At 37.6% G+C, this 20,541-nt stretch overlaps 3 protein-coding genes across 11 annotated transcripts; all 3 read right to left on the minus strand.

The window, feature by feature from the left end:
• Positions 1-1,728: 1,728 nt before the first annotated feature.
• Positions 1,729-9,923, minus strand: LOC108567802 (serine/threonine-protein kinase 10). 7 transcript variants are annotated; one of them, XM_017928486.1, is made up of 13 exons: positions 9,612-9,923; positions 7,872-8,637; positions 7,301-7,755; positions 7,150-7,195; positions 6,519-6,544; positions 6,328-6,394; positions 6,108-6,271; positions 5,545-6,036; positions 3,820-5,490; positions 3,527-3,766; positions 2,655-2,696; positions 2,274-2,321; positions 1,729-2,068 (listed from the first exon to the last, which is right to left on the minus strand). In XM_017928486.1, the coding sequence occupies exons 2-13, from the start codon at positions 8,392-8,394 to the stop codon at positions 1,901-1,903; spliced, it is 3,942 nt and encodes a 1,313-aa protein (XP_017783975.1). In that variant the 5' UTR covers positions 8,395-8,637; positions 9,612-9,923; the 3' UTR covers positions 1,729-1,900. The 7 variants fall into 7 exon arrangements, 4 of the variants coding, with proteins under 4 accessions (XP_017783975.1, XP_017783976.1, XP_017783978.1 ...); XM_017928487.1 differs by lacking the exon at positions 2,655-2,696; XM_017928489.1 differs by lacking the exon at positions 2,274-2,321.
• A 405-nt stretch (positions 9,924-10,328) lies between these two features.
• On the minus strand, positions 10,329-11,916 carry LOC108567803 (CAAX prenyl protease 1 homolog). The gene is made up of 2 exons (XM_017928491.1): positions 11,619-11,916; positions 10,329-11,555 (listed from the first exon to the last, which is right to left on the minus strand). Exons 1-2 carry the CDS (start codon positions 11,709-11,711, stop codon positions 10,356-10,358), a joined length of 1,293 nt encoding a protein of 430 aa, XP_017783980.1. The 5' UTR covers positions 11,712-11,916; the 3' UTR covers positions 10,329-10,355.
• Positions 11,917-14,650: 2,734 nt separating this feature from the next.
• Positions 14,651-20,404, minus strand: LOC108567807 (phospholipase D3). Of its 3 annotated transcripts, none has more exons than XM_017928494.1 (5): positions 20,067-20,404; positions 16,168-16,433; positions 15,924-16,104; positions 15,083-15,847; positions 14,651-15,024 (listed from the first exon to the last, which is right to left on the minus strand). In XM_017928494.1, exons 1-5 carry the CDS (start codon positions 20,379-20,381, stop codon positions 14,743-14,745), a joined length of 1,809 nt encoding a protein of 602 aa, XP_017783983.1. In that variant the 5' UTR covers positions 20,382-20,404; the 3' UTR covers positions 14,651-14,742. The 3 variants fall into 3 exon arrangements, with proteins under 3 accessions (XP_017783983.1, XP_017783985.1, XP_017783984.1); XM_017928496.1 differs by lacking the exon at positions 20,067-20,404 and adding an exon at positions 17,273-17,420; XM_017928495.1 differs by lacking the exon at positions 20,067-20,404 and adding an exon at positions 16,647-16,780.
• Between the last annotated feature and the right edge of the window lie 137 nt (positions 20,405-20,541).

Below are 20,541 nucleotides of genomic sequence, written 5' to 3' on the forward strand. Positions count from 1 at the left end.
CTGGTGTTAGTAGTCATTCTATTAACATGTTAGTGTTGTTTATGATTTTTTTGTGTGCAAAATTAGCACGTCTCCAAATAAAAATAACCATAGATATGCAAAGCAAAATGATTAAGAAGCGAGACCAAATTATACTTTTTTTTCGACATGGAAAGGATTATCGTATTTTACATTAGTTTATAGGGGAAAATTGTTTCACTATAAAAGTAAAAATCCAGAAATTCTGGAACGGATTAACCTCGTTAAGCTTGGTTCCACTCTATATTAAGTGTATTTATTATTTGGTACACTCTGTATATATTTTTATTAATATTATAGAAATATTAATTTAAATATTTATATTTTGTATTGTATTGCATAAATAAAAGTATCAATTTGAGTAAAACGAACATTGATTGGATAATGAATTAGAATTAGGTTTCCACTTTTCAGTTTCCATAGAACGCTGTACGAATTAATCTGATTTAAGTTACTAATTCTGAGTTTCATGTTACGGGTTGCCAATTAATCGCGTTATAGGAAAGTTCACTATACTAGAGTTATAATTTGATTAAATCAGTTACAAAATACATCCTAATTGCATTTTGCTTAAAAATAATGATCATCCCTGTCTTTATCAATTAATAATTAAATAAATCGGTAACCGTAACTACGATTTGAAGTTAAAAAAATAGTTTACTTTTATTCAATTACAAATGGGATAGAAGGGAGGATGGATAGGCGTGTATACAGCTTTCGTTTTTTTTTAACCAACCGAGGTGTGTGGTATAGATTGGTGGTGCATATAGAATTATAAAACTACATGCCACAGATCGAATACTACAGACTAGAACTTATACATTATTTATGCACTAAATTAATGCAATTTTCGCATTCGTCCTACCCGTTGGGCAGAAAGTGTTCATGAGTCAACAAAAAAAAATGATATATATATATATTGATTATATGGGATTGCAGTAGCAAAAGGAGAGACAAATCAACAAACACCGTTCCATTTATAATATGCATGTATTATCATTAATAATATTTGTTTCGAGTCTCTTGATTTACCACCATTCACTCTTGCTCTCACTCTCTCGCGTTCTTGTAATCTACATACATCGTAATAATTACACACTGGTTACACATAATGACTGTACATTATCATAGACCTTCTTTCGCTTTCTTATATTGTACATATAACATTATTTATAATAGCTTTCATTCAAAAATGTCCCTCGCGAAGGCCGCAGCCAAATGCAAAAATACTCACTTGTTATCCTGCCGACAACAATATATCTTTATATATAAAAAAATAAAGAAAACAAATAAAATCAATACTTCCTTCTCGCACGTCTCGCAACTATCCTGCTTTAAACATTAATTAATAATAACATAATTTAATAATTTACAAATAATATATTATATTTATACTATGTATATCGTGGATAAATTTGCTAAATATAATTATAAAATAATATATATCTTTATACACAATCAGACTATTCTCTAGAAGCCAAATTTCAGTAGTGGGAAATGTTAATTTAAAAAAAAAGAAAATAAATAACAGCAGTAGGTTATAGCTCGGTAGTTTCGAAACTCGTCGGATCCTCTTAAAGGAAAGGAAGCGCGCGACATTAAAAAACTGATAATCCCTATACAATAAACAAGAAGTTCTCGTTGCTATTAAAACAAAATAATAATAAGCGTTTTTCTTTTTTATATAATTAAAAGAAAAAAAAGTATGTCTCGAGTGATTTACAATTTACAGTTGACCTGATTAGATTAATTAAATATGTATATGTAATTTAAATATTTAGATCGCGTATAAAAGAGTACTCGGAAGAAATATCGATAATAATTAATATGTACAAGAAAGAGAAAGGGAAATCATCGTAAGAAGGGAAAATTGAATGGCCTCTCAACTTTCAGAAACCGAAGACAGGCTGCTGCGCGTCGAGCTGTGTCCAATCCTGGACCCTTCGGGGCTGCTGAACTCCGGCAGATCGGGGGGCAGCGTCAGTGGGCTCACCGGTCCGTGCACCTTCTCCTGTTCATCCAACTGATGCGTGAAAGTCTCTTCGAGTCTCTGCAATACCGAACGAAAGCCGTTAACAACATCCAAACACATGGCGATATATAATAGAGAACGGAATCAACGTAAGAAGCTAATAATACTGTTTGATGAAAATATATGGGCGATGAAACATTTGCGAGATTCCCATCAAACTTGAATGAGAAACATCGAAAACGAACTTCCATCGCCTTCTGTACATTAAGGGATCAAACATTACCGGAGAGAGAGAGCATGCATGTTCTATGACTTTAATTTCATCTTTCCCCTGAAATATAATAAAATGCATTTATATCATATTAAAAACAAAACATATCACTATAAAATAATTAGATCGATTCATAAGCAATTCGAAATTTCAGCAAACTTCATCAGTGCTTAATATAACTATAAAATAGATAAGATTGCACATGAATCGATCTGGAAATCAGAAAATGCGGAAGAAAAGCAGAATTAATATTTAATGTTCAGTGTTAAGTAGTGTTACTGATCCCTTAATAGATTAGGTTCTTTATATTATTATTAATTGCAAGCTACAAAAAAAACGAATAATAGATAGTAAATAAAAGTTTGAAGCTAACTTATTAGAGCAAACACCAACCTGAATCATTAGATCCCATTTAGTAGTGTACTGTTGGAGAATCTGACAAGAGGATAAAATGAGATAAAAACGACACAAAACAAAAAAAAATAATAAAAACAAAACAAAAATAAAAATAAAAATATGGGTATTTTAAAATGAAATGTACAAAGCGATGATTGCGATATTTGAAGACGTTCTGAAGCGCTTTATAGGACATATATGATGGGATGGAGAGACTTGATTGAAAGTAGATCAACAAGATCGGAGAGCGAAAGAATTAAAATAAAAGTACAAGCGCAAAACGAAAACAAAATGTGTAGTGTTTAAAAGAAAATAACGTCAAGCTTTGATGCTAGGCGTTGGAATCTTCGAGAGGAATAGTGTCAACGGAAGTGGAGGGTGCAAGGAAGACGCTTCGTCTATCGGCGACGCCAGTGCTGAAGGACCGATGGTGGCCGAGAAGGGAGTGACGGGGTGCCTCGGGGAAGCAGGGTGTCGAAGGCGTCGAGGACGGCGATATCATGTCAATGTCGCGGACGCCCGCGACGCCCCGACCAGCCACACCCGCATCCTTTGACCACGCCCGAGACCTATTGATCTGCGCAAGCAACAATTGCTCCTCCAATCGCTGCCCAGTGAGAAAGAGAAGTGGAAAGAAAACAGAGAAAAATAATTTATATATGTATAGAAAATTAACCGTGCAACACATGAATTATTGTGGATGGTTTTTATCTGTGTGCAAAATATGATTATTATGTAAGAATTAATTTCAACCACCGAATTAGTGCTTTTTTATATAAATATGTTATTTACACCACCAAGAAGAGAAAATGTGTTGTAGTTTAGAACGGATATAGAGATGTTGGTATGAATATGGTACGCTGACAAACCTGTTTACGTGGCTTCAACTGCGCTTTCCACTCTTTCAGCTCCTTGTTGAAGGCTTCCTCGCGCTCCTTCAACTTGCGCGTCTCGTGCTCCATGAGCAGTTTCCTCTTCTCGTTCTGGAGCTGCTCTAACTCCTTAATAGTAGCATCGCTCATAGCACGCAGCTCCTCCAATTGCCTTTTATGCTTCAATTCAAAACGGTTCTGTTCAGCCTGGTACCTCTTTTTCTCATTCTCTTGAAACTAAAGAAATATTATAAAGTATGCAATCGAAACACGTCTTGCTAATACAATACCTCTTTGAACTTATTTTTTTCCATTTCTGGATCCCCAGAACCAGTAATGCTGATGCGCATAGATTCGCGGAACATCAATTCGCGGGCCTTCATCTCAGCTCTGATCCGCTTTGGAAGCGATCGCCGCTCAGTCGTCTGCGTCTTTACCAATTCCTCCTCTTTCCTATTGGCACGTCTCTTTACTTGTTCCATCTCCTTGTCGTGCCTGATAAGCATCTGGTGTCTTTGCAAGAAGAATATATCTTTTAGCTGTCGTTTCATCAGCTGATGCTTTTCGTGTATCTGTTTCTCCTCGATCTCCCAAAGAGCGGCTTCCCTCGTTCTAGTAAGCTGTTGCTTTTGTTGCAAAAATTGACGCTCCATCAGGGCGATCTTTTCCCGATGCGAGTCGCTCAATCGCCGCAAAGAGCTCTCGTGATTATCATTCAGCTTCTCCAGGAAGAGCTTTTCACGTTCGGAATGCTCAGCGTCCAGTTTGTCCTTTCTCAGTTTAAACTCATTTTTGCGTTGATCCTTATGCAACCGTTCTATTTCCGCCTTTAGCAGCTTCACCTCTTGTTTCAGACCCTCCCGGAATTGCTTCAAATCCCGTTCCTGGTCAGCTCGGATCTTCTTCGACGTCGTCCTCAGATCCGCGTCCTGTTGAGTTTCTGCCCGCTCAATTTGCATCTTTTGTTGCCGAGTCAACATGTCTAGGTCGGTCTCATAGGTTTTATCCAATGCAAGCCTCTCTTGTTCAAACTTCTTTTCCTGTTGCTCGATGGCTACACTCTCTTTAACCGCCAATTCTTGGAACTGCTTTTGTTCCTGCTTCTGTAGATATTTCAACTCGCGCAACTCCTGCTTCCGGTCCGCATGAGGATCACAACTGACAAAATTATCCTCATCGCCATAAATCACTTTGCTCGTAGTAGTTGTTATAACAACACCATCGATGACAAACTTTCTGGTTCGCTTTCGCGTCTTCCTATTGAGATTATGCTGCATCAGCTCTTCCTTGCTCTTAACGTGTGGCGTCTTTTTTCTTAGAACCACTACCTCTTCCTCGTTGCCTTCAGATTTGTTCTCCTTGTTACTATCGTGGCTTGCTATGGAGATGCTCTCAACGTCAGACTTGGCACGGTCACTGCTACCGCACTCACTGGACACGTAATTGTCGCCGTTTAGTTTTTTATCTTCAACACCGCTGCTGCTTGTGTTGTTACTGCTGTTTTTGTCGCCACCGCTCAACCTCTGCACGGAATTTCTATCGTCGTACATAAAAGTTGCAGAATCTTTAACCTGAACCCGTTCCTCGTCGATACGAACAACGCTCACGTGGCTAGTATCAAGCAAACGGGAATTATCTGGAGAAACGTCTAAGCCGGAATCGTTAATCAAATGATTCGAGTCGACAATCAACACTTCGCTCTCGTCTAACTTCTTCAGTGGTTTATCTCTATATTCAGTCTGTCCGAGGTAGTCGAGAGAATCCAGGGATGGGTAACACTCATCTTCAGACGCCGTCGAGGTGGTAGACGAGGATGCCTCGTTAACACGAGTTTTATTAGTTTCATTTGAAACGATTACTACTTCATTGTTGCTGGTACTCGCAGAGCTGCTAGGCGAAGACCGAGACAAGGATACGTTGTTGTCCACCAAAACCGGAGGATGAGTAGTGACCACAGTAACCTGCGACATTTGTGTTAAGCGATCGCCGATCGGATAAATGCAAGTTGTACTCACTTGACTTATATTCGATGCTAAACTATTTGAAGGATCAGCAACGTCGTTAATAATAATCGTAGAGGTATTCATCTTATTGCTGTCAGCTTGCGTTGAAACTACAACCATGTTGCTTATCATATCTGCAGCATTGTTAACCACTACGGAAGACGCTGTTGAAGACATCGGAGGTGGAGGCGGCGGCGGAATTGCTACTACTGCTTCCTCAGGTACAGCATCGGGGAGATCCACGTTCTTCTCTTCTGTTAGCAGTTTCTCAAAGGCCACATCCATAATATCCTTGGCGGCATTATCGTCAGGCGGAGGTATTGGAGGCGGTGTTGCGGGTGGACTCAGAGGTGAGGATGGAGGGGTTGGAAGTATTGGCAGCGGCACCGGCGGTGCGGGTGCAGGTCCTTTCTCTGGAGGCAAAGGAATCTGTAGGGGTGGTGGAGGTGGTGCTGGGCCCTTTTCACGCGATGTCTTCCTGTGGACCTCGTCTCGTTTTTCCGGCTATTAGCCACAAACATTAAATTACAAATTAATAATTTAAACGCAAACGAACTCTAACAAATAATCATTACCAGCTTTTTATCGCCTTCATTACTGGAAGTGGAATTTTTCTTCGCCAAAGCCATCTTTGATGTATGGGCCTGTGGCACCTCTGGTGCACTTTCTTTAGGTGGCGGTGGTGGTGGTACAGGTGCTGCTGATGCCGAAGCCGCCGACGTTGACGCTTCAGTAACAACTGTAAAAATTTAAAGAAATAAATATATTTATTCTCCTACGAATTCGTCAAACTACCTTTAGCGTCAACATCATTGCTCTGCACGGAATTGCAATCATCCTCGATGTGCGACGTTCTGCTGTCCTATAGTAGGCAAAAAATAATAAAAAAAGTTAATTCAGTTACTTACAATAATCGATAAAATTCAATGATTCCAGCGAATTTCATATTGTTTATTGGTAAAGACATAATATGTTAATAGTCTCACCTGTGTATGCATGCCCGGGGAGCCGCATGCATGACAAACAAAGCAAAATGAGAACATTCATGTCACATTTAAAAAACACAGGATAAGACATAACGTTAATATTGGATATATAATATAAAGAGACATAATAATGTATATATAGTAAAAATTAAATAATTTGCAAAATAGAATTTAAAATATAGTGTATGAGTAATAAACCGTTGCTTATCTAAAGCCACAAGATTGGAATGTTTGTTGAAATGTGAGTGGTTTTCCATTTATATATTATAATAGAAATCGACCATTACTAGATACATTCATTTTATATCATGCATCAAATGGAAGTTTATACACATAAAACAACATCATGCCCTGTCAAATTTTCAGTATATTAAAACATTGATTAAAATTGTGTATGGAAACGTCAACTATCGCAATTCATATTTAAAGATCGGTGCTCTAATATAAAACAAAAACATGATATAGATAAAGTAATTTTGAATGAAATAGGATAAATATCAGTATCGCATTGCTACTATTATTTTATATAATTTTTTGGCACAATTTCAAACATTTAAAAAAAAACTTTATAGGATAGATAATACATAGAAATAAAAAAATATATTTTTGACCGTTAAATTTAGCAACTTACCAATCCTCTGATACAATTCTTTATTTTTGCGCTGTTTCCTACCGCGCTAAGCATGAAAAACAAATGCGAAATTTTGTTGATTTTTATAAAATATGAAAAAGCGCGTGTGCAGTTAAAAATAATTTAATCGAATTGAACAATAGTACGTTACCTCTGCGTCCTCGTCGGTAACTTCCTCCTCGACCACTTCAGCCCTATACTCCAATAGGAGATCACAAAGAGGCTTGGAATCCAAAGTGCGATTAATAAATGGATGCCTAAGTAGAGTTTCACATGTGGGCCTCTTCTGAGGGTCTTTCACCAGAGAGGTGGATATAAAGTCATTGAATTCTTTTGAGAACTTGGAAGGCTGTTCCAATTTCGGCGGATCTGATTTTTGAATCTTCAACAAGACTCGCATTGGAGACATCTCATGGTTTGGCGGCTCCATCTGTGCAAACTCGATCAGCGTTATGCCCATCGACCATATGTCGACCTTGAAATCATACGGGTTATCTCGAAAAGTTTCGCAAAGGACGACTTCCGGAGCCATCCAGTACGGCGTCCCGATGAAGGTATCGTGCTTCTGCAGAGTACATTTGTTCTTCGCCGAAACTCCGAAATCAGCTGGAATTGACGATTATTAATTTGACACTTTAATGTCAAACTGTAAGATTACGTTAACTGGGGCCAATTGGTTCACCAGCACACGTGAATCACAAACAGTAATTATGAACACTCACCGAGCTTGACCCCGCCGGCCATCGTCAACAGCACATTGCCTGCCTTCAGATCCCTGTGAATGATGTGCGATCGATGTAAGAATTCCAAGCCCTTGCACATGTTCTGGCAAACGTACGCAATTTGCAGCTCGTTCAGCGGCTTCTCCAGCTCAGTCATTATGCTGTCTAAAGCGCCTCCGTCGCAGTATTCTATGAGCATCCACAGTTGTTGCTCCTTCTGGAAGGCCTCGTGAAGTTCGACGATGTTAATATGCTTGCACTCGGAGAGAATATCGATCTCGACCATAAAATCGGCTAGATCGTCGTCGCCGTCCAATCTGCACATCTTCGCCGCGGCCAACTGCCCGGTGTGCTTATGCTGGGCTTTGTACACTTTGCCATATGCGCCATCTCCGAGCTCACCGATCATATCCCAGAACTCGGCCGGATCGCAGTCCATGCGGACATTATTGAACACCTTCTTTTTCTTCGCGTCATTGCCGCCCAGGTGCAACGCCTTCTTTATATTATTAAAGAACGACATTGCAAACCTTTGAAGATCACACTAACAATTGTAATATACTAACTAACTAGGTAATATTGGAGAACAAATTAATTTAACGATGCACACGCTTTTAATTATGCAGCTGAGTAAAATGTCATCCAATCACATTTTGCACTATAATGATATGGCTCATTGATGCAGTAGCATCCTGTCCCTCGGTTGCAGCACCTCATACAATCTGTTTTGCTTGTGGCACATCTTTCAACAATCAACACTTTACAGCTGCAACAGAAAACACAATCACTATGTTATGTAACAACTATATTTAATTTTATTATACATGACGATGAGTAATGCTCAGGTGTTGTATGCATTTTGAGATATTCTAGTGGAACTTGGAAATTGGCTTACTTGTGAGGCAGGACTCAATGCAACAGAGACACAAAAAAGAAGAATGAAAAGGAAATTTCTACCATTGACACACTTTGCCTCTATTTACAAATTCCAAATGCAAAATCCTCTGCAAATTTCTACATTTGAATGGAATGTAAAGAAAGCATTCCTTCTCTTCTTACAAGGTTACTGATTGCATTGATTCCCATTGATAATTGGATTACTTAGTGTTTTATTTCAAAGAAGCGCATTAAAGTTTTTTTGTTTCAAATTATTGTTCCTACTGCTGAAGAATTATTTCTATCTGTGCCTTCCTGTTCCTTGTTATTTTTTTATCAGCGAATTCCAGCAGCGTGCGAGGCAAGGATTTGAAAGTGCCATACATCGCTAGCGTTCGCAACGAGTGCTAAATGCATTGCTAATTGATTCATAAATTGATGTGTTTGCTGTGGTCAAGGCTTTTGAGTGGGTCGCCTGGGTAAACAAGAGAACGAGCGTGAGCAAGAAGGCAACAGCTTGGTTGGGGAATGTCGCCCAAAAATACGCAAAGAAGTGCATGCGAGGAAGAAAGAGGGAAGATGCTGGATGGACGGACGGGCGGATAAACGCAGAAATACGGGATGGGCAAGGGGTGCGGTGAGAGCGCCTCGGGGGCCCCCGTTGGCTTCCCACCTCGGGGGTCGGTTTTTTTCATCGCGCTTTCCCCGGGGTGAAAGGGGGCAGGCATGTTTATGGCCAACAACCTGCACTCATGCATACACGGACTCACACATACGCGTACATATATCCCATACACACATGCATGTCCACCACTGACCACACGATTCGGTTAGACAACCAGACTAAAGTGTAACTAAACGCACCCATAGATTCCATTTGTTTTCGTTGATAACTGGCAGAGATAAGGGTCGCTGAGGTACGGGGGCGGCGGTGGGAGGCGTACGATGTGCGTCTACCACTTGCACTGTACGATTAGATCGTGAACCGATCGGCAGCTCCTTCGCGACAATCACTGAACGATTTTCGAATATCCTCACACGAATCACTAACACCATCAGTCGGCCATGCCAATTTCATTACCACTACTGTCGCCCCGCGCGTCCCTCGCTCGGCCGCGCTTACAATCACTCACAATACCACACCTGAATATGACATCACACGGTCGACTTGTCAAAAGTCTGGCTGACTCTCACGCAGGTCTACCAATAGACGTCCTCTCACCGCTTCAACTTCACCTCATATGCCAATTTGGAATTCTCTCGGATTCGGATTCTTTCTAATTCTTGCATTCCTCGTCGAAGGATTTGCACATAATAAATATCTTTGAATTCACGTTAAACATTAACAAACAGGTTTACCGAATAAATTTGAATAAGTCATATGACGAATTTCACAAAGCCGCATGCATACATTGATAAGGATTGCTTGCATATTATACTCGCAGATACATTAAGATTATTATATTTTGATCAATGAAATTGAATATGAACATCTAACAAGGATCGATTATTATCGATTGATACATGGGTTTCAGGGATCTCGTTACAGTTATATATGAGGTAAAAAATAACAACGGATGATCAAATAAACAATATACATTAATCAAATTACTCGCTCTTCTTGTTTCCCCCTTCGAGAACCGCAATTCTCTCCAATAGGGGAGGATGCGAATGATACCAAGAGGAAAAGAGTGGATCGTAAACAGGGAATCCCAAATTGTCTTTGTTGAGCTGGACTAGTGCGTTCTTCAGAGGCTCCGATTTACCCAAAGACATGGCGAAGCGATCTGCCTGGAACTCGAACCGACGGGACAGGCAGGTCATCAGGAATGAAATCAACGCATTGTACGGCATCATCACGTACTGGATGACCACCATGAGACCGACGAGGACGGGTCTGGCGATCTTGAATCCGATGGCTTTGTAGATGAGCGGATTGCGGAAAGTCATTGCGAATACGCTGAACATCAGGAACAGGTTGACCTGCATGATGATCAGGTTCTTGGTGACGTGACCATGGCTCCAGTGTCCGAGCTCGTGCGAAATGACAGCCAATACTTCATCGTTGTTACATCCCCCCTTATCAGCACTACCAAGCAACGTGTCGAATAAGACGATCCTCTTTGAGTTGAAAAGACCGTAAAAGTAGGCATTGCTATGGGATGACCTCTTCGATCCCTCTACAACGTACAATTGTGTCAATGGAAAACGAAGTTCAGTTGCAAGTGCCTCGATCCTGGTCCTGAGCTCACCCTCGGGCAGTGGCGTGTACTTATCAAATCTAGGGGCAATGTAGGACGGATAAACGATTAGCAGAACCATCGATATTATACCGACAGCAATCCACAGCCACAAGAAGAAGTAATCGCCGCCATATTTAACAATTACTATAGCAACAGATGATACAGGTAGAGTAAGAACCTGATTCAGGATGAATCCCTTGATCTTATCAATTATGAAGAATCTGGCAGTCTGCTTGTTAAATCCATATTCTTCTTCAAGGACGAATGTATTATATATGGTTAATGGCAGTTCTACTATCGTTTGTATGGTTGTCAGGATGAATATCCAGACACAGCTGACAAACACTTCTCCCTCATAAATTTTCCATGATTCTGCATAATCCCAAATATATGCTAGCACACCAAAATAAATGGTTGCTGTGGACACAATTATGCTAAATGTATCTTTTACCAAACCAAATCTGTTTTTGGCCATTGAATACTTTCTGGCCTTATCAAAGGTCTCTTTGGTCATGACACCCTTAAGAGCATCTGGTATTGTTACTGTCTTCTTGGCAACTTTGTACTAAAAAAAAATGAAAGACATTGAAGTAAACATCAAAATATGGTTTTCTCGTTTTAGTTCTACCTGTCTTCCACTTAGATATATCTCCCACAAGTATTCAATCCATTGAAAGACCAAAATGCCATACAGCATGAGGGACTCGGTCAATTTAAACATCGTTCCTGACTAGTGGCACACTAACCTATCCCAATACCCGCTTAAATCTGTACTTTCCCAGTTACAGACAACTAAAATCCTGCAAAAGCCGACACCGCCTTGCACCTAATACAAATATACAAAAGCACCACCACGCAGATCCAGACCAGACACAATTGGACACAATCAGTTGTCAAACGTTGAATCTCAGTCATGCAAACCTAGAGAATTGAAATGTATTGATTAATCACCGAGCCAACGTTGCCAGACCCACTATAATTGTAATCAATCTATTATTTTTCTTGAAAATACTTGGTACGTCTAGACGGGTCATCAACGGTTTAATTCCTTTTTTACATTTGGAACCAAATACACAAACGATAATCAATGCTCAGCATAATAATGTGACAAAATTAAACTTTACAGTAATTAAATGGAGAAGGTAGAAAATTTGAAAATAATTACAATATATTTAATATATAGCAGGGCGCAAACACTCCTGATACAAAAATACATTATTTATTTGTCTGGTATTTAAAAACGAAAGTAATATCGATAATTCTATATTAAGTGCTTCTTTTTAAATAATTATTCCTCATATGAATTAATCTTATATTTTATAATTTTGGCTCTTAATGAAATTCTAACTCGTAAGTTTTCTTTTAAAATTGGGTAATGACAATATGAAACAAATATGTATCATGTTTCATATAACAGCAATTTGTATCATATCATAAGGTGACGAAACTATTGAGCTACGCCCCACCCTATGTTTATATAACGTATATAATCGTTCGTCATCCTATACATAACCAGCAAAAACAAACGTACGTCAAAGTTATAGGTTATGTGCTATTGTTTATATATTGGAAAAACCGGCACCCATTTTTGGAATATTTAATATTTTATTTTTGCACAAAGTATGCGGATTTTTTATCATGGACAAGAATAACCGCAAAAGGAAATTTAAATCATTGTCAAGTGCAAGTAGTAAAAAGATAACAAATTTCTTCAAAACCGTGGAACAAAAGAGCAGTGATGACAATGCCCATAGCAGTCCAGAGAATGATCTAAAAACAAATGCAATACACAAAAAAGACATTGTAAAAGATGTAGTTTTAAAGAGTCCAGAAAGGGATGTGGATCATTCCAGAATCAAGGAAGAAAAATGTGTTAAGAAAAACAATATTAAGGAAAAGAAGTGCAAGAAGAAAGACAGAATCAATGAAGAGAAATGTGAGAAGAAAACAAAAAATGCAAATATTGAAGGTGTCAATAATCCAGATCATTTAAATGCTAGTATGGAACAACATGAATTAAAAAGCAATAATGGCAATGACCATAGAAGTCCAAACAAAGATTTACAATCAAATGAAATACACAATGAAAACACTGGAAAACATGTAGCAGTGGATCAAAGACATTGTGTGGTCACATACCATCGCAAATCTGGAAATCGAGTGGCACCTCCTACAGTGCTGCCAATGGAACCTTACACAAAAACAAAGCAACATGCAGTTTTAAAGAGTCCAGAAAGGGATGTGGATCATTCCAGAATTAAGGAGGAAAAATGTATCAAGAAGAACATAAGTAACCAAGAAAAGTGTGCTAAGAAGAATAATATTAAGGAAGAAAAGTGTGAAAAGAAAAATGGAATACAGAAATCAAACAATGTTGGTGATAAATCAAAAAAATCATTAGTATTGTTTAATTTTCTAAACATTCAACAATCATCAGAAAGATATGGGTCTGCAGTTAAAGTGAATGAAGAAAAGAATGATGTGAAATGCATAAAGTCTTCAAGTAAATTGTCAACTGAATCTAGAAAAATCAAAGATGAATCATCAAACAATGATGAAAGTGTAAAATATTCGAAAAGTCTAATTTCCAAATCTCCAGAAAAAAAGAAGTCAATTACTAACAAACTTAAAAAGACTAGTTCAGCTGACAACAGTATATTTACTTCCATTGAAAAAGACCCAAAGCCTGATTTAAGAGAATGTCAAGATATGCAGAAAAGTGAGGTAATAATACAAAAGAAAAATATTAAAAAACAGAGGAGACAAAGATGCAATTCTAATTCTGATTCAGATAATAGCATTCAGAGTCTGGAGGAGGTGGTCAAGGAGGTATGCAAAAGAAGTACTTCTTTGAACAACTCGAGTATTTTAAGGTATATTAGTCCAAGCAAAGATTTTTACAAAAATAAATGTAACACAGAATCAGAGGAGCAGGACAGTGTGAATGATGGTGGTTCAAAAAAGAGAAAGTACAGTTCTGATTTGGAACAAGTTAAAAAAGTAGGTAGAAAGAAAAAGAAGTTTTGTAATATGACGAAGAGCGTTAATGGATTGGATAGTTGGTTGTGTAGTAAATCGTCGAAAACAAAACAAGTCCATAACAAGTATGGTATGAAGGTGCCCAGTTATATGAATATAATGAAGAATGTACAGCGTCGCAAACAATATTCAGAACAGTTGAAAGAGGCTCGCAAAATAATCGACAGTCAGCGGTTTGAAGTTTCAAGCGTAGAAAAAATAGAAGATGCCGATGATGGTCATAATAGTAATTTACTTTCTTGCACCCATCTGTCGCTGGAGTTAATCGAACAATATTTTACATGCTTCAAGGAAGATTGTTTAGATATTATAAACGGTCGAGTGTGGCATGATCGACACGATAAGTATATGAACAGGGCAAGAAAAGACATGGTCACGATGAACTTTTTGGTGTACAACGTCTCGACTGTGGTTTTCTCCATCGAACAAAAGAAAACGTTAGCCAATCTCTGCGAGAAATATTTCGACAATTGCGACATTTACAAGCCCACGCAATACTACTTCAAAGTTCTGATACCTGAACTGTGCTTGAAAATATTTATGAAGGTGCATGGCATGGACAAAGATACAGCAAACGAGTATCTGGAAAATATGCCCGTTCTTGAAGATTAAAATATCTTGTTTTTATTTTTTATGTATATCTTTATTTTTTTTAATATATTCTTGTTAACTTATCCTACCTTGTATATTGCTTATTAACTAGTTCTATATTTTTAAACGCCAATCGGATGCGAGTAATGAGAATTCCAGTCGCGCTCGAAGACCGCTTGGAGTTGCGCCCTTATTGTGGTGGAGTTTGCGTTTCCGCTCTCATTGTCGTAATGATTACTTTCATGAAGAACGAAACCTATACCAGCCGTATTGGTGAAGTAGTCTCCGGACCAGTTGGAGGTGCCGACGTAGGCCGTGTTGTCTGTTACCATGTACTTATTGTGGTTGACTCGAGCGAACGGAATCTTTGCTTGCTCTGCATTTGCCGGTACTTCGAATTTTCGCTACGTATTACAATGATTAGATTATTTGTATTTATTATATAGTATGTACACTACTCACAATATTGATGGACACTTTCGGGTAGGAGTCGGTAATGTCCGCGAGAGACTTGAGGAAGTACTGTTGAGACGATCTGGTATGGTTCCACTGGCTGACCAGAAGTCTTACTTCGACCCCGGAATCGATAGCCGCAGATCTCAGTGCGTTGTCCAGAACAGACCAATAGCTCACCTTGGGCTCGTACACTATTAAAGGTACGTAGTCCATGACAGCGATGTAGATGAATTTCTCCGCCTTTTGCATTACATTGATTATAGCATCGAGATCGAAAGTACGGCCTGCCGGAGAGAAGGGTAACGGTGAACTTGCTATGTACGTTTCGGTTGGGTTCAAATCCAGATTCAAATTCATGGGTGATTCCATATTTATCTCGGTTTCAAGTACCTTTGGCCACATATCTGGTATCTTTGCGGCCTTCATGCCCAGCATCCAATACACGTCAAAGATCTTAGCGACATCCTCTGCTAAACAAGAGCAGTTCGTTGCAAGCAAGCCCATCTCTTTCACCTGTGTCAAAGCCCTCCAATCCATATTAGCGCTGCCCACGTAGAAGTGCCGTCTGTCGACCACCCACAGTTTAGAATGTAGAACGCCGCCGCCCATGAGTTGCTCGAAATTTAGGCTTCTCACCTCAGCCGCCTTCCTCAGCATCAAATACTCGGTATCAGTGTTCGGTTGATTCTTGCTGGGTGCGCTCTGCGCAATCTTCACCTTAATGTCCCGTTGGGTTCCAGCTTTTAACAATGCTTTAAATACATCATCACCCTTTGAGAAAATAATATAAAACAAAGAACAATGGTCACAACAGGAAATTGTTTAAATAGCGAAAATACAAGAAAACCTTTTTGGAAGTGGGATCCGGATAGATTTCGTCCAATCGTAAAGACCAATAAAATGATCCAATCTCTATAGTTTCTTTAGCCTCATTTATCAAATACATCCAAGCGTCATAAGTACTCAAGTGTGGTGTGCTCCCATCTGGATATACCAAACCATCAGGAATGCTCTCCACCAATTGAATTCTGTAATAAATTTAAAATTAAAATCAGAAAACCATCCATATAGGACATTAAGATTAAAGTTACCTGCAAGTATTTTGGCAATTTTCTTGTGCTGGTGCATTGAGTTTTTGGAGAGCCTTTTCAGTTGCTTGATCAAGCAATGGCAGAAGGACCACAAGGAATATTAATATGAGTATTATGGAAATGGGTATGCATGAGGGTCGACACCATGAGCCCTTATTGCCCCATCTCCGAGCAGGACTGTTATTGTGATCAGTCGGCATGACATAGCCGTGGTTCCAGAGATCACTCTCCTCATCATTGCTTAATACAGGGCCTTCCAAAACAGTCTGAAAGAATTATTAAAGACATTACAACAACATACTAAACAAGGAAGCTTCATTATCTCCAATGGATTAAATAATAAAGCAATTTGCAATGTTTTGTTTTACTCTTTCCTTATCGACCTTTGTTTGTAAATAAATACACAATCTGCAGAGGATGATGACTTTCTTTACAGATAAACTAACTAATTGATAATATATTGCAATTGTCGCACTTACTGCATCGTTCGGCTTAGTTCTGCAAGTTATCTTCAACTTCATTACCGTTTTTTATCGATTAAAACTGATAATGCACTACAATCGATTAGAATATTTGCATTCATGCACCCATTATTATTCAACTGGTTGCACAGTGTTGCCAGATGCGGCCCTTTTCTATTGCAATTCAATAATTTTCGTAATATCGGAAACTAATTTATGTTTCGTATTAATATTTATTAGAAAATCATTAATTTTTAATCATATGTTATATATTAAATCTGAACCTATATGCAATAAAAAATAAAAGTTGTTCTATTCATATATTTTTTTCAGAGTTAATTTTATACTAAAAAACATATAAATCTGGCAACGGCGTGTACAACCTGCATTGCATAAATTTAAATCAATACAAACAATATTTGGTCATATACGAAAAAGCCTTGATTAGAACAATTTAGAACTGTTAATGCTTACCAAGATAATACCGTATTAATGCAATATTATATACAGATCAAAGTATTAGTATAATGTATACAACATTGTGAAACTGCAAAAGAAAAAATGCATGCCATCGTCTGCGCAAACATTCTGATTATACACTTTCAATAATCTGTCCAAAATATAATAATCAACAAATAACTTACTTTTGATGATTTAACTCCATTCTGACTGCTTCCTACCGCCATATAACAAGTTTAATATATCAGCGATCTACGAGGTTCTGTACTCTACACTGTTTGCTTTAATAAATTTTCAAGTCGCAATATATTTATGATGTAGTGTTGAGTAAACACTACCTAAGAAAAATATTGCGACTATTACGTACTTACACATTTACTAATTTACACAAAATAAGTTCGTGACTTTCATAACAAACATAACAAATTAAGTATTCTTACAATTACAAATCTAATAGTAGTAGATATTTTGTTACATTTCTGGTCTGTTTTGCAATAAACATATATTCAAAACTAAATTTTACCTAAACGTGAGAATTAATAATTATATAATTGATATAAGATAATAACCCACCAAGATTAATTGGTTTTCACATAATTCAACTTGTAAATCCATATTTTCCTCTACAAATGCCTCAAATTAATGCTATCAATTTCTCTTCATTTTAACGTTAGATTTGAAAGTATCTTCCCGGAACTGTTTTTAATCTAATGAAGTTGTATTATATAGAAAGAGCATTATATGGAATCCGCATTATCAAAGTATGCGTTATAGGAGGGTTTACGTATCATGGACTTTTCTAATTTGATGCAATGAAGCAATATTTATAGAAATCATGTATTGTCGTTAAATCTTTGAGCAAATATTCTGAAAATATAATAATTTTGATTTAAAAACAGTTAATATATGGTGATTATGACGAGGGACATCTTATAAATTAGAGGTCATTTTTTTATATATTTGCTCATGTATTATTTATAATTGAAACATGATATACTGGTTACAATAAAAATAAAAGTATTTGGTTTTACGTAATTCGACAGCTGTGGCAAGCGTACCTAACACCAGTCCAAATGCGTGAGAAATAATGAAGACTTGGCACATTACCAACAAAAAATACCATCAATAATTCTTAGGAGCATCTGTCGAAGATATAATCTAACATTTACCAAGGAAGTAATTTTTAGTAATTAATATAGTAATTATCTATGATTGTATTAAATGACATTAACTTTATTATTATCTCTTTTAATGTAAACATCTCTTTAAATGTAATATCAAACATTTTTATTATTCTGTTTTACAATTGCCGAGTAATTTGTATTTGTTAGAGAACAAGGACATGGTACAAATACTAAGTAATTCAAAAACTGATTGCAATAAACAAACATGTATTATAACAGATCAATATAAGTTTCAATGTGTTTGATTTCTTGAAATTTTCGTATGTCCTAGATTAATTAACCAAAATATTTTTATTTATAACAAATGTCTAGAAATTAATTCAAATTAGCTATAAAATTTAGGTATGACAATAGAGAGATGTAATAATTATGTACGGCATTTTATATTGTAATCAAGTCAACAACACTTTGGTGACTCTCAATATGTACATTGTATCTTCAGGTCTGATAGTGTACGTACGTATGAACGTCTAGTGCATAGTCTGCAAACTTATGTGTCGCGAGAAATTCCAAGTGTAGCGCGAAAGATTTGAAAATATAGGTGAAAGTATTTGAATGTTGGACTTTTCTAGATCAGAAAATTTAGTACATTTAATTTAATTAGGATTTTTATTTGGAGTGCCGAGAATCAAATTCTCTAATTGTAGTGTACCGTGAGATAAAAAAAGTATAACAGGCACTGTTCTAATTAGCGCGAACGAAAAGATACATGTGCATAAGAAAATCGTAAATGCATGCATATGTGAATTTAACTTCCGTTTATGTACATTCACTTTGCGTTCAACAATTTCCTTCACTTTCTATGTTCTAAGTGAAATAGTCATTAAAAATTATTCCACGAACTGTGCAAGTAAATTTATTAAAATATTGTTTTGATTCAAAGAATGCGCATAGAAATTACGATTAGAAATAATTTATTTATTTTTCGATGTTATTACGAAAACTCAATTTATCTAATTGCTATAAGCGATTGATTGATAAAGCAACACTTTTTTCTTTTCGATAAATTAATTATGATATTGGACATGAAAATTGGAACTGTATAAACGTTGCCTATTAACTTTCCCCAAAATCCTGTAATGGCTCTACGAAATACGAACGTTCATTGCACGTGGCTCGTTAAAATATAATCATAATTGTAATTAAAGTCGTATCGATTATCATTATTATTTTTTAATTGATTGAATTGCTCGGTGAGGGCACTTCGCCTGATTAAAATAATTGTTGCTCTATTGAAAATCGATTGCATGTTTCTTCATTGCGGATGCAATTCGCAATCGAATCATTTCCTAAAGTTTCTGGTTTGCTTTTGTCAATGGATGTAATAAAAACAATGTAGATAGTCATGGTGTATGTACAGTAATACCTCACATAGTACGGCTTTGGCACATTACTGTGCAGCGAGAGACTCAAAAAATTAAATATTTCAGCGTAAGTCTGTGGTTTTCAAAATGGGAGGCGCGAAGAAGTTGTTGGAATTGATGATGTAATCAAGAAAAATAAATTGGAAGTCAACGCCGCCAAATTTTTTTTGCCCAGTGTGCCGTGAGGTTAACAAGTTTAGAGAAATTACTGTATCTATTATAGCTTTCATTGTTTTTATCTAGACATATATCAGGCCTGTAAAACTAACTTTGTTATTAAATGCAGTTTGCATGATGTAGATAACGTTTAAACATTGGAAACCTTTAGAAATACGTGAAAAGCGCGAATAATAAATTTGAAACTGGTATATTTTTGTAACTTCTGTTTCTTGTAAAAGTGGTTTGTTGACTACGCGACGACATGGACTTACAGAGAGCCTGGGTTTTCTTAGAGTGCTTCCCGTAGGCTTGTACCTGGCCAAGCCATTAGTGGGTGGTATCAGTACCAGGAGTTGATCCTTGTCGTTGGTGCTTGTACCATTGTTGGCGACGGTTGCGGCTTCGTTTGTATTGCAGTGGACGCTCGTCGTGTGATCACCGATGGTGATGTTATTGGTGTTGTTCACCTGGACGAGCAGACTACAAGTTTGGGAAGCGATCTGGAAGAGGCCGTCCTGCAGGTTGCGGTGACTTGCGCCGCCGCCGCCTCCACCACCGACGCCGAAATATTCCCAAAAGTTCGGCATGTCTGGATGCTCGCATTGCCCGCCGCGCGACCTAACTGAACGAACCCTCGCCGCCCTTAGAGACGTAACACCGGGGGGCGACGGACGAAGAAGGGCAATTCGATCGGGCCACCTTACAAGCAAAAATATTGACCTGCGCTCCTTCAGAAATGACGAGGGT

Source organism: Nicrophorus vespilloides, unplaced genomic scaffold (assembly GCF_001412225.1).
Source record: "Nicrophorus vespilloides isolate i.1.1-1 unplaced genomic scaffold, Nicve_v1.0, whole genome shotgun sequence".
In the NCBI taxonomy this organism is placed as follows: Eukaryota; Metazoa; Arthropoda; class Insecta; order Coleoptera; family Silphidae; genus Nicrophorus; species Nicrophorus vespilloides.